We start from the raw sequence: 14,104 nt of genomic DNA, 5'->3' as shown, positions 1-14,104 counted from the left end.
CTGGCAAGCGCAAGGTCGTGAGTTCGGTTCCCGGTACCGGAAAAAACAAAAAAAAAAAAAAAACAAAGAACTCCACGTTGAAGAGAGGTCTCTTATTCAAGAATTTTAAAGAATATATTTAAAATCTCTGAGAAAACTGGAAAATTCCCTAACTTTGTCAGTCGCTGTCAGAGAGTTACCTGTGGGACAACGAGCTCTGTGGTGCTATTTACACTTCTCAACGCAGAGCCGAATGCTGGACACATGCAGCTCTGGAGACTTAGGAGGCCCCAGAATCACTGTTCTGTCTCAGGTGTCAGCGCTAAAGCCGGCTTTCCCGCACACTGCCGCAACAAGCCAGGAGTGCGGTCAGGAAGGAGAGGGGAGGGGGTGAACACACCGCACCGGCTCTCCACCCCGAGCACGGCCACTGTGTACCGCAAACAGGTCCTGATAAAAACGGTTTAAAAACCGCCTGAGACCAGAATAACCTCTTCAGTGCTGTGCTTTCTGTTATCAGGAACCCAGCGGTGACTTAGACACCATCATCCCTGGAGCATCAAGGGGCCAGAGGGTGAAGGAAGGCACCCTTCAAGAGGACCAGCCCCCACCTCCTGCCCCGGCTGAGGTTTCCTGAGCGCGAGGCACGGGAACACCAGAACCAGAACCACACTGGCTGGTGACAGGCATCGCAGAGACGGCCCAGGAAAGCACTGACACCCTCCAAAGGAGAGGCCAGTGAACAGCACGGAGCTACGCAGAAAAACACCATCCTATTACGCAGGCACTAACAGGAGGTATTTCCCAAGGACACCCCAAGTTTGCAGACTCTGCCCTACACCACCAGCAGAGGCTGAAACAAAGCTCTGGTGCGTCACCTCTACTTCGGCCCAGCGCCCACAGCCGGCACCCAGCGAAGGCCTGGGAGCCAGGTCTGCGGACGCAGACCCAGAGGCTGGCTGGGACGGCAACGCCAGCCGTCAGCAGTCAAGCACTGGGGAGTCACCGAGATGCGCTAAGCATCTGAGACGGCCACTGCCCTGAGCCCCAGCAGGACGTACCACCCAGGGTCTACTGCGCCCGGCCTCGGCAGGCAAGGAAACCTCCGGGACTGAAAGGGTAAGACTTCTCCAGGGTATACCGGTATTCACACGAGTGAATGTCCACAAGTCACTCTTCAGCGGCTCCATTCAGACTCACACGAACAAAATGCAACCCCAGAGCCCACTGCGAGAACTTTCACTCTCACAACAGTAGCAGAAATGCCAAAAGGCCCAACAAAGCAGCAAGCACAGTTCGGAAAGCCTTCGAGGTCAGACCTGGTCAGCTTACAACTCAGCCAAAGCAACCTAACTTTATTTTTGGACAGGAGGAACGATGTACGGGAAACGACTCACAAGCACGTTAGATCTCTCAACCTTCAGCTCCGGGAGTGCACGGCCATGAAACAGCTCTCAGCCGCACTACACACGAGGCTGCGAACAGCGCCCCCCCGCTGCCCCGCACGCACACCTTGCCGGACATCTTCAGGGTGTCGATCTCCTCCCTCTGTTTGGACAGCGTCTCGTTCATGCTGCACAGGTGGTCGCTCATCATGCTCAGCTGGTCCTCGTAGCTCCTCTTGGTGGTGGTCAGCTCATCCTAAACCCCAGGGGAAGAGGCAAAACGAAAGTAAAGCCCCACCCGTCCCACGCTGAAGCTTTTAAAATTTATTTAAGAAATTTGGAAAAGCAAACTATCAAGATGGCCTAATTGACAACATGAAGGTTAAAGCATCAGCCTGGCGTGGTGGCGCACGCCTGTAATCCCAGCACTCAGGAGGCTGTGGCAGGAGGATCGTTGTGAGTTTGAGACCAGCCTGGGCTACAAAGTGAGCTTGAGGCCAGCCTGAACTGCATAGCAAGACCCTGTCTCAAAAAAAAAGATAAAAAAAAAAAAAAATTAAAAAAAAGAAGGTTAAAGCATAGGCCTAACAGGGGAATGAAGTTAGAAGAAACGAAGAAAATTTTGTCTCAATTTTCAAAATGCGTGCTTAATTGCTTTGCAAAACTCCAAAGGTTTCCTTCCATGGGGGGTAAAACACTGTCGGCAAAACCACAGGCCAAAAAAAATGATCTCTCCAACCTGCTCCGTGCTGCTCCGTCCTGGAGCCCCGTCCCCCTCCTCCCGCCGCTCGCTCCTCGCGGCTCGCGCCCTGCAGCCTGGGGGCAGCTGCGGCCTCCAGTGCCTTCCTCGGCCTGGCATCGCGGTTATACTACAGGACCACCCCCCCCCCCCGAAGCAGGGCTTCAAACACGGCAGTGAGGAAGGAGGGCGCTGTGCAGCCCACCTCTCAGCTGAGGTCCACTTTAGGCAACAGGAAAGAGAAAGAATAGCAGAATGTGTACAGAAAAGCCTACAGCCCACAGTGGTGAGTATTTACAAAGAGAAAGGAGGAGGACTCATGGGAAAGTATTGTTTAATCAAACACTGACTGTAAAAGAACTGAAGATTACGAACAAGTCAGAGAAGCAATCATTTTCTGCCTGACGTAATTTAAGATAGAAAGAAAGGGGCTGGAGGAAAGCATGTGTCGCAGTCGGATGGGACTACTCCGACAGCAAGGGCCGACTGCTACCCAGAACTCGCCGTGACAACACGGAAACACGCAGAGGCGGCACGTGCGCTCACCTGCAGCCTGCTGATGCTCTGACTGGCCAGTTTCATCTCCTCCGTCAGCGTCTCCTTCGACTTCTCAGCCAGCGCTAGTCTCTTCGAGAGTGCTCGGCACTGGGGAAGCAGAGAACATCCCATTTCTAGGGCAGCTTTGCAAAACCAGGTTACTTCAGGGGAAGTTACTAGAAAATAACCCCCAAAGGCAGAAGCCAATCACTCACTCACTCACTCATTCACGCAGCAGATGCCTGTACCCTGCATGAGGACACGGAAGACACGGTCTCACCCCCTCTGGTAAAGGGAGAAAGTCCGGTAACTCAAGCTCATCCGTTTTTTCCTACCTCTGGCCTAAGAACCTAGTGGTTATAAAAGACATGAACTTTTTACATTTACCCAGGATTAACTTATACTTATGACAGATGAAAAGAGAAGAGATTATTATTTCAAAATTGGTCAACGCCTTCTGATATTGGATCCTAAGATACTTTTCTTGTGTTTAAAGACCTTCCTTGGAGACTACTGTCTACAGTCCCGCGTAGACAGGTTATACTCTGTCTACAAGGAAAAATGAGCAGGGCTGTAAGGAGTTCTAACAAACCCAGACCATCCAGAGATACAGCAGATGAAAAAGGAAAAGGAAAATTCCATTTCACACTACTGCTCAAAGGATCACTAGACTTTCTGCTAAGGCACCTAGCGAGACCAGCAAGGAGGCTCTGGCGAGAAACATCTGAACACGGTCAGTGTCAAACGAGCACACTCACCATGCCAGTAAAGTCACGCAGGGGCCACCACTTCCTGTTTACAGAGGAGGAAAAACTAGGCCAAGCTAAAAATTCTTGTACCACAGTTGTGTCGCAGACAATTACTAAAATAGCCGTATGTCTTGGAAATAAAACGGCCTAAAAAATCCTCCAATTACTCATTTTACTTCTCAAGGAAACTTCAAGACAGTTAGCCAATCAACCGCCTCCTGCTAACCGAGCCTCCGCTCCCTGGTGAGCACAGAACCTGACGGGGAGGGGCCGCGTGGTCCTCGTGCAGATGGCTCCGTCCCACGTCAGCACACCAGCTCGGAAAGCGGGCAGGGAGCCACCGACAAGGACAGGCATGTCCGCGGCCGCTGGCTCAGGCCAGTGCTGCCCAATCCCACGGCCTGTCGCGGCCTGCGACCCTCCCCTGTGCATCCCAGCGGCTGTCACCACGGCCCCGCGCAGCGGGCACAGCGACAGGTTTCTGGCAAGCCCTACCGAGCTAGGCACCTCGCTTTCTCTGGCAGGAAGAGGAGCAAAGCCTCTGCCCACCCTGAGCAACTGCCCTCCTCCCAGCCGCATCTCTCTCCATCTCTCAGTACAGGAGAACGTCAGAGATAAGGTCGGGCCCAGCAAAGGGTGCCACCTTCTCATCTTCAGGTTCTTTAGAAAGTTTAAGCATTTCACTTCTCTGTCTGCCACCGACAACCGACCTTTCAATATAAAGTTTTAAACTGGAGACCATAAAGGTCGTCCTTGCTGAGCAACATCCATTTATCTTACCACTTGTTCCTGATCTCTTTTTCTGCTGTTGTAGAAATGAACAGATGATTTATCTGAAGGTGGGAAAAGTTTGAGGGGGAGGGAGAGAGGGAATGCATGAGCTACTCTGGACGAGTAGGGAGCATCTGAAAGGCAACTACTCATTTCTTAAGCTTTGATAACCACACTTTCTTTTTTCCCTTCCACTCTGTAAACTGCAGTACTGTACTAATTACACCGCATAATAGTTTTCTAATTCTCAAGAGAAAAAGATTATTTGGTGAAGAAAGAAAAAAGTAACAAAAGTTAAGATTTTGTATTTTTTTTTTTTCTTTCTTTTGAGACAGGGTCTCGCTATGCAGTTCAGGCTGGCTTTGAGCTCATTCTGTAGCCCAGGCTGGCCTCAAACTTCCAATGACCCTCTTGCCTCAGCCTCCCAAGTGCTGGTATTACAGGCGTGTGCCACCAGGCCCAGCCTTTTTTTTTTTTTGAGATTTGGTATCTTTTAAAGATTAAAAAAAATCACATTTTTCATGTTGTTTAAAGGAACTCAGTGCTACATAGTTATCACTAAAAAACTGAAGAATATTTAAAAAGATCAGTATCTTTAACTCTAAAGCACATAATCTCTAATAATAATATCCCCAAACATATATACTAAGCAGCTGTGGTGCATGCCTGCAATCCCAGCACTTAGGGGACTGAGGTGAGTTAAAGGCTGTTGTGAGTTCAAGGCCAGCCTGGTCTACACTGTGAGGCCCTGTCTCAAAAGAAAGAAAGAAAAAAAGTCATGTATCACGGGCCCACAGGGCAGGCCACTCTTAAGGCTCCCAACTGTCTTGCAGAACTTGGAAATGACAAATCAGTCTTACGTTTGTATTTACTGAAAGGAAGACTCTGAGTGGCAAGTGGACTCATCGGTATGAACCGCAAGCAAACACACAGACACTGACTTCTGTCCTGCGAGCAGCAGGAGGACAAGGACCCGACTCCTGAGTCCTGGCGAGTCCCCACTCACCTCGGCATAGAAGTGCACCGACTTACTGTCAGCCAGCTGCAGCTGCGACGTGAGCTCCACCACCCTGGCCATGTAGTGGTTTTTAATCAGGTCTTCCCGGGATTCTGCATCTGGGACCTAAAGAGTGCACACACATAAACGAACACTGCCAGGGAGATGACGCGATTCTAGGCAAAAGAGGAAGACCTCGCTCTACACACTTGCCCTGAAACTGGAGGAGAATCGCAGTTTGCCACCTCTCAAAGAGGCAGCAGCCACGGTGGGCAGAGACGCTCCCAACTTTTTCTTATTCAGCATCCTGTCTCTCTCAGAAAGCTGTGGCCTCAGACCCTCTCGGGGAGGGCAGAGCTGGGGTGCAGTGCTGGGAGCCCCGCTGGGGCCACAACGCTCTCACCCCTCTATCCAGCCCTCGTCAGCCTCAAACCTGACTTTCAGAATCTCCACCTGCCTGGCTCCTGTGTCCTCTTTTAATTGGAAGGAGGAGAAGGGTTATTTATTGGGACTACTACATTCTGCACATTTTTTTAATTTAAATTATCTTAAGACAACTTTAATGCATACCGATAAACTATCTCTGCGATCAGTTCTCGGTCCTTGTCCCAGTATCATTCTAGTTACTCTGGCAATGACACAGGACTCTTTACTTTAAAAACACATGACCAGCCAAGCGCAGTGGTGCACGCCTAGAACCCAGTTACCCAGGAAGCTGAGACAGGAAGACTGTTTTAAAACTTGAGGCCAGTCTGGGCAACTTAGCAAGACTAAGTCTCAAAATAAAAAATAAAAAGGGCTTGGAATATAGCTCAGTGATGGGGCATATCTGGGTTCAGTACCCACTGCTGGAGGAAAAAAATACATACAGAAATTCAAGATTACCTGTAAGAGAAACGAGGAGATCAAAGCTTGTACCACCAATGTATTGGAACTATATTTATCAGTTTGCCACACTGAAGGGTGAACTGGGTAACTTCAGTTTTGTCAACAGTTACGTGTGAAGCTACACCCTACAGTATCTCAAAACCCAAACGTGCAAACGTGTACGACAAGCCAGGTCTGGCCTGCGCTTACTCACTCCATGCACCCTGCCCCGCCCGGCCCTGAGCCTCACATGCACGCCAGCAAGAGGAGGCAGCGCAGGGCCTCCCCTCAGAAGCCGCCGAGGCCAGGCACTCAAGGCAGTCCCAAAAGCAGGCTGCAACTTGGTGCTGACAGTTACAACAGAACCAGTGAGAAACGCAACACGAATCCACTGGCAGAAGAGGACAGCGCCACTCATTTGCAAGAATTATCAGGAAAAAAGGGGAAAAGGCGGCTTATACAGGACTGCCAACAAACACCCCGCCAGGCCTTTACTAACAGACAACATGATGCCAAGCCCACATTACCTCGCTGTCGGATGTCCTGGTTAAAATTCCAATCTGGAACATAAGGAAAAGAGTCTTTAGAACAGAATGTTTGCATTCCAAACACAACAGGTTCAACACTAGTAACGCTCTTCTCAGTCCACACTGGTTTAGAGTGCAGGGGGCGTAGGCCTAGAGAAAATCACCCCTGCAATTGCAGCACTCAGGAGGCTGAAGCAGGAGGATCATTTCAAGTTCAAGGCCAGCCTGGACTACTTAGCAAGACCCTCCCTCAAAACACAGTTGTAACTGCTGAATTCAGGGTACGCTTCAAGGTGAAAGCGGAAGGATGTGGGCACCATCACTTAAGAAAACTTCTGGAGATTCTCCTCCAGTGGATTTTGCTAACTACAGACTGCATAAGCAGTTTCCACCTATTCTAAATAATCCCCTCAAAGCATTATTCAGGCAGTGAGCAGTGTATATTAGCAGACGTTATACTCACCTAGCTGGAAAACAGTCTTTTGCAATACTTTTTAATTAAAGAGCTGTAATTTTCTACTCAGTGAAGCAGGAGTAGCAATTACTTTTTCAGTGAAAAAGTGCTCATGCCAAGGGGCCTGGTGTGGCGGTGCATGCCAGCACTCAGGAGGCTGAGGCAGGAGGATCACCATGAGTTTGAGGCCAGCCTGGCTACACAGTGAGTTCAAGGCCAACCTGAACTACATAATGAGACCCCTATCTCAAAAAACAAAGCAAAGCAAAGAAACAGAGAAACACTAGAAATGTTTTACAAAGAAAACAATCATCTTACAGCTGACTTACTGTATCTTTTCCAGAAACACGCCCCTCACCAAGGGGACAGATCACGTAACATCACAGGGAAGCTAATGCAGTTGCTTTTGGAAGGAGACAGCCTACTTACTAACCTGCTTTTGTCTGGAGGCACACGGATCATTACTGTTATAACGTAACATAGTAATTTAGACGGCTGTAGTCTGAAGGTCTGACTCCCCAAAATGTGCATGTACGATCCTAAGCTCCACGGTGATGGTACTGGAGGATGGGGCCTACGGAGATGACCTCATGAGATCAGAGCCCTTACAACAGCGAGACTGAGGACTCGCTCGCCCCTGTCACCGTGGGAGTGCCAGGAAATACACCCTCACCAGACACTGGACCCACAAGCACTTGGACCTTGGACTTCCCAGCTTCCAGGCCTGTGAGAAGTTTCCCTTCTTGTAAGTCACCCCACTCGTGGTATTTTGCTGTAGCAAGTGGAATGGGCGGAGACAGCGGTCTATGTTGGACCCTGGGTCACACCCTTAGCCGTGAGTATGCAAAAAGAAAACCATGGACAGCGGCACAGACACTCACCAGACCGGCGCTCTGGACAGGCTCCAGCGCAGCCTTCACCGCGGCCTCGTCCTGGCCAGCAGCGTTCACCACAGCAGCATTCTCCTGGGCCGGGCCGGCCAGCGGCCCGCTGCTAGGACTCTTCAGCTTATCCACAATTCGCTGGTTTTCTTTTTCTAGCTTGATTTTGGCTAACTGTGCTTCCAACATCCAGTGTTCTTTTTCCTGCTCCAGTTTAGAAATCTTTTCTAAGCTCTGTTGAACCTTGAAATGTAACAGAGAGTTGCACATCTTAGGAGTGATGTAGACAAGACTTAGCAGCTATGTTAATCAGCTTTTCATCGACAACTTAAGAGGAGGCAAGGCTTACGCTGGCTCGCGGCCCTAGAGGCTTCAGTGCACGGCTGGCTGAGTCCATGGCCGTGGGCCCGAAGTGAGGCATAACATCTCGACACAAAGGCATGGAGCACAGAGAGCGAGGGGCAGGGACAAAACAGCTTCTGAGGCTGCGTCTCACGACTCGCTCCCTTTAACTAGGTCCACAAGCTAACGGCCCCCTGAGCAGGAACTCACTGCGGAGCAGTCCTCGTGAACTGGTCACTTCCCAAAAGCCCAGGAGCTGGCAACCAAGCCCTCAACACCATGAGCCTTCAGCAGGACACTTCAGACCCCGACAGTAACCAAGACGCTTTACCAAATGTAAGCCAGGATACCGCAGAGAGGGAAGAGCAATGAAGCCTGGCTCGGGGTGGGGACGGATTTACTACACAGGGTCAGGCATTACCGCTTTTACCGCTGTGAGGCCGTTTATAACCTTAACATGAGAACTTGAGCTAAAGTAAACTAAAACCTCTACTTATCGAGGACCTCATTAGTAGAGTAAAAGACAAGGAGTAGAAAGGGAACCTGTAAAGCATTCAACAGAGATAAAACCCAGAGCACAGAAGAATTCTTACACATCCGTAAGGAAAAGGCGCCTAATAGAAAAACAGGTAAAAGTAACGGAAGACCAGAGCAGCGCTGAACAAGGCCATGTGTGACAGGAAGAGGCCTTCGGCGTCCGCCACTGTCAAGGCAGAGTCACATCCACCGTGTGCAAAAGACAAGACGCAGAGGGGGGCGCGTCTGGGGGCACCAGGAACTTCATCCGGGAGTGCTGAGCGCGCTCCCACGGGAAGGGGAGAGAGCCACCACGTCTAACGGGAGCTCGTTCCGGACAACGGAGGCATGCGCCGGGCTGAGCAAGCGGATGACGGTCGGCTTTGTGGGAGCAGTGGTATGGAAAAGCGGCGGAGGAGGACTTCTCGGCCCTGGTCAGTTTCTTCTAGAACACACCTCACACAGAGGAATACTCCCCTCTGTTTTTTGGTTTTTGGTCTTTTTGAGACAAGGCTTCACGATGCAGTTTAGGATGGCAGTGAACTCACTCTGTAGCCCAGGCTGGCCTCAAACTCAAGGCAGTCCCTCTCTCAGCCGCCCGAGGCTGGGATCACAGGTGTGCCCCACCATGCCTGGCTCCCCTCTCTTCTTTAAATCAGGTCCCGGTTAAATTTAATACTGACTTACGAAAATCCAAGGGGATGTGCGCTGTGATCTGTGTATTTCCTGTAAGTATGTTATACTTTGTTTGTTTATTACGGTACTGAGAACTGAACCTGGTCCTCTGCAGTGAGCTATACCCCCAGCCGGTTTTCATTTATACTTTGAGACAGGAGCTCATTAAATCACTAAGTTGCTAGGGCTGGGATCCAACCTGTGATCCTCCTGCCCCAGCCTTGCAGACAGCTGGGATTACAGGCGTGCACCACCATCACCAGCTTGTTACATTTTAACAAGAAGTTAAAAAACTGTAATGCTCAGGGGAAATAAAAGCTTGAGAATTACGTAAAAAAAAGCAACCTTATAGCAAATTTAAATGGTTTACCAGCTATCATGGCTGAACAGTTACTGTGTAGTGGGCACTGCTTGTGGCCCTTTCTTCGCAATTATCCCAGTATGGCCTCCTAATAATTCTATAATTCTTATTTCTCAGAGAACGAAGGCTCCCAGAAACTAGCTCATTTGCGAAGCTAGAAAACACAGGCAGAATCTGGGACCCCATCTGCTTGGCCCACAGGTCCTCCTCTTCCCGCCGTGTTACAGCACCCTGTGTTACCAGCCCAGCGCATGCTCACTGCATCCTTCCCAGCCGGGCAGGTCCGCCAGCGGCACGGTGGGACAAGCCTCAGCTCTGAGGTCAGGCGATTCTGTCACTTACTAGCTATTTTACATATAATTCATTTGATTTCTTTGAGCCTTACTTTTCTTACATTCAAAAAAATTTTTTAATGATTTTTAAGGCATTCCCCATTTTACTGTATCTGAGGAGTTGTGTTTTTCAGGAATTCCTGTGTAGGTGGAAGTTTTAGTGCATTAATGTTGAAAAGGTAAGTGATACGGATCTAATGAGAATAAGGGTATCATTGACAGAATAGCATCTCAGGTAACTTTGTGTTCTCTTTAAATATTTCTAAAACTAAAGGCAATTTGGATATTGAACTGAACAAATAAATCTCTGACAGAAGCCAAACTGACCTTGGTACCCATTTCTGAAAGGAACTGTACCTTCTACTTTCATCTGCTATTCAAATTCAACAGACCAACTGATCACTGGAAATTTTCCACTCCTGCTCATTTATAAAATGGAATCAAATGCCAGTTCTCTAGCTCTTCCTCCTTTTGTAGCCTATCTTGGATATTTAAATCTAGTGTGCAAAGAATCAGCCATCATGGTCCAGGCGTGTCAGTAATAATCCTACGTAGACTGTAAACCAACTGAATCAAGACCAAGTATTTAGAGTCCTGATCCGCTCTCGGTTATGCCCACGGCGCTTCTTAGTATGTCTGGGACAACTAACTCTACACTTGCGTCACATGTTAATGACACGAGTCTTCTGTGTCCCTCACCATGCTACTCATGTCAGAACCCTCCTCCAGAAGACTGAGCCGCTCGCAGGTACCAGCTCCCAGGACTCCCAGGGTCCTACCTGCTGCGCGAGCCCTTCCCGGCTTTCCGTAGAGCTGAGAAGGACCCGGCGGTCCGCCAGCGCTTCCTCGTAAGGCACAGACTCCGGGAGGGGCTGCAGAAAAGGAAGTAAGAATTCAAAGAAAAGTACTGTGTCCTCCCCATCTAATCCTACAGACACAGACGACAGCGCAGCGTGGGTGTGGAGATGAAATCAGATGTATGCAGTACAGTAATACTGTACTTGGGAAAATATAAATGCATTTCTTTTGAAAGAAGAAAACTTATGAGAAATTATACCAATTATATATAACGTAGCTACATAAATGTACCAATTTATGTAGTGTAGCTTTTATAATTGGCATAAGTCCTCCTTTAAAGAGGAGAGTTATGCCAATTATAAAAGCTACACTACATAAAACTACTCAGGCATGCAATATAAGCAATATAAGCACTAATTGCAATATAAACAATGTAAGCACTAACTGTTCCTTTCAATGAACTAATGGAAATTAGCAGTACAATTATCTTAGCTATCTTGTGTATATATACATTTCTTTTTCCCTTCTTTTTTTCTCTTTCCCCGATCCCAGCTGTTCTTTCCTTTTGAGCGGTTTCTTTGCCTTTCACAATATCTATTGTACCTTTTGGAGCAACTACTCTGAAGATAACAATACGCAATGTAATAACCATTGTTAATTTCCTATCATCTTGCTTTGAAATTCTGTATCATTTTTATTGTTTTTTTTCCTCTCTTAAAAAAAAAAACTACACAGGCTTGCACCAAAATTCAGATTAAGAACAGAATAAAAATCCAGAAACAGATAGACGCGTACATAAAAATCTATCCTGTGACAAATACTGCACTTCTAATTCAGTGGAGAAAGGACGCTGGATAAATGGTGCAAGGACAACGAGCATCTAATCGTTGAGAAAAAGAACATTTTAGATCCTTCCCTTACACCTAATGTCGGAATAAATTCTAGATCAAAGATTTAAATCTAAAAATCAGATGACAAAGATGCTGGAATAAAATGCAGGGGAGATTTCCACAGCCTTGCAAGGTGCTGTGGCTGAAGGCGAGCACCGTAAAGAAAAAGACTTGCTGGGTCCTCAAGCTCCTCGCCGTTGTAACTGCTGAGGACTGAAACCTGGGCCTGTACACGCACTCCACTGAGCCCCAAGTCCTTAACATAGAGGGGCTTCATGTATATTGAGCTCTTTCCGTAAATTAGGAATCTTTATTGTAAAGTATGTAAAAAAGCAGCAGGGGATATAGCTCAGCTGTCCTGAATTTGATTCCCAGTAGCCCCAAAAACAAAAAAAACAATGTAAAAGATGCTGGGTGTGGTGCTGTATTGTAAGCCCAGTCACTCGGGGGCCAAGCAGGAGGACGGAAAGCTGGAGCCCAGACTGGGAAACTGAGCAAGACTCTGCTGCAAAATAGAATTTCAAGAACTGGGGATGTGGCTTAGTGGTAGAAGAGCCCTTGCCTAGCACATGCAAGGGGTTCTAACCCCAGTATTGCAAAAATACATTAATTCATTAATTAATTGAAATAAAATAGGTAAAAGACTGGAACAGAGATAGACTACAAATGATAACTGTGACAGGATATTCATTCTCATTAATAAGCAAAGATATAAGTAAAAATAATGGTGAAGAGCTTCTCCTGGGAATGAAAAAGATTAAATTTACATGTTAAACTGATATGTCTATAAACTTATAAATCTTCCTGAACTAGAGGCTAGACAAATGTGCCAAAATTTGAAATATTCACAAACACTGAACTGTGATTTGGTAGAACTGTAAAGATATAATTAAAATAATTACACAAACATAGGAAGATCTTGGCTGTAGGTATTAAAACTTAAAATGTAGCTAAACGTGGTAGTAAACGTCTGTAATCACAGCTAATCTGGAGGCTTAAGGCCAATCTGGTTATAGCTCCATGGCAGAGTACTTGCTTAGCATGCACAAGGCCCTGGTTCAATCCCCAGCACTGCAACAATGAAAATAAAATGTATAATGTGCAGACCACGTGGCTCAAAACATTTTACTTCTCAGTATTCCACACAGAGCCAGAGGAGATATTTAGAAGGCTGTTTACTGCAGTTTTTCTATAACAATAAAAAATGAGAAGCAGCTTTAGTGCCCATCAATGAGGGAAAACCTAATCCTGCTCTGTATTCAAAAGGACACAACATGTAATGGCACAGATCACTAAAACAATTTAAACGAAAAAAAAAGAAAACTATACAATGACTGAAACTTTCATTAAGTTAAAAAAAAAGTAAAGAGAATTCTATACATTGTTTACAGATTTATAGAGATGGATATAAATGCTCAAAGAGTCTGGTGGATATAAATGCTCAAACTGATAAATATGATTACCTCCGGATAGAAACCAAAACTAGGGATAATTTGCCTGTAATGTTCTAAATTAATGGAATATACGACTATGTTTATGTATTTTGTTTTTTGTTTCTGTTTACGTATTTTGTAATTAAAAATTTTAAAGAGAATGAAGGCATGGCTCAGAGGTAAAATGCTTGCCCAGCATGCACGAGATCCTGGATGGATCCTTAACACTGGAAAAAAACTAAAGAAATGAAGGGGGAAAAGTACAGTGCAAACGCCCACTGCAGCAGCCAGCAGCTCATACCCACCAGCAATGGACTGGCCACACACTACCACGTACAGAATTAAAAACTATAGGACATTAAAGTGATGACAATAACTTACAGTGCAGCTGTACTTTAGATATAGGGACACAGCCACAATGTGCTGAATAAAGACTCTAAAACAGTATAGCAGCTGAACACATTTTGCTTTTTACAGTGTACATACACACAGCCACACATGCATGCTTACACACATATTGAAACTGCCTAACATACAGATATATTCTAACAATAGCAGCCAGCTACATTTAGGTGGTGGAATCTGGCATCATTATAACTTTCTTCTTAACGTGTGTTATGGTTGATACATTGTGTCAACTTGGAGAATCTAGAGGTTTGGCTAAGTGATTCAGCAGGAAGCCAGGGTACTTACTTTGTATACATCCTGAGCCTGTGGAAGAGGAGGGCATGGAGATTATGTGAGAGCTACACGCCCCTTAGGTGGGGGTAGCCTGTTTACAAAGTAAAGCAGGGAAAGAAGCTGCTTGCTGCCATTCCTCCGGGTTTGCTCTGGCTGTTTGCTGTTCGGCTGCCATTCCCCCCTTTGCTCT

General features: G+C 47.0%; 1 protein-coding gene across 1 annotated transcript in view; it reads right to left on the bottom strand.

Annotated features, from left to right (window-relative positions):
* Positions 1 to 14,104, bottom strand: part of Ppp1r21 (protein phosphatase 1, regulatory subunit 21) — a 59,842-nt gene that overhangs the window by 1,798 nt on the left and 43,940 nt on the right. Inside the window, exons 16-21 of the mRNA XM_013517520.1 lie at positions 10,892 to 10,984; positions 7,887 to 8,129; positions 6,552 to 6,584; positions 5,167 to 5,283; positions 2,650 to 2,748; positions 1,492 to 1,620 (exon numbers count right to left, since the gene is read on the bottom strand). Of these exons, the coding sequence (XP_013372974.1) occupies positions 1,492 to 1,620; positions 2,650 to 2,748; positions 5,167 to 5,283; positions 6,552 to 6,584; positions 7,887 to 8,129; positions 10,892 to 10,984 (714 nt within the window). The remainder of the gene's footprint in view (positions 1 to 1,491; positions 1,621 to 2,649; positions 2,749 to 5,166; positions 5,284 to 6,551; positions 6,585 to 7,886; positions 8,130 to 10,891; positions 10,985 to 14,104) is intronic.

The sequence above is a fragment of the Chinchilla lanigera genome, unplaced genomic scaffold, assembly GCF_000276665.1.
Source record: "Chinchilla lanigera isolate Chin_1 unplaced genomic scaffold, ChiLan1.0 scaffold00040, whole genome shotgun sequence".
Taxonomy (NCBI): Eukaryota; Metazoa; Chordata; class Mammalia; order Rodentia; family Chinchillidae; genus Chinchilla; species Chinchilla lanigera.
Note: the sequence above shows the minus strand (reverse complement) of the source record. Positions and strands in the feature narration are given on the sequence as shown.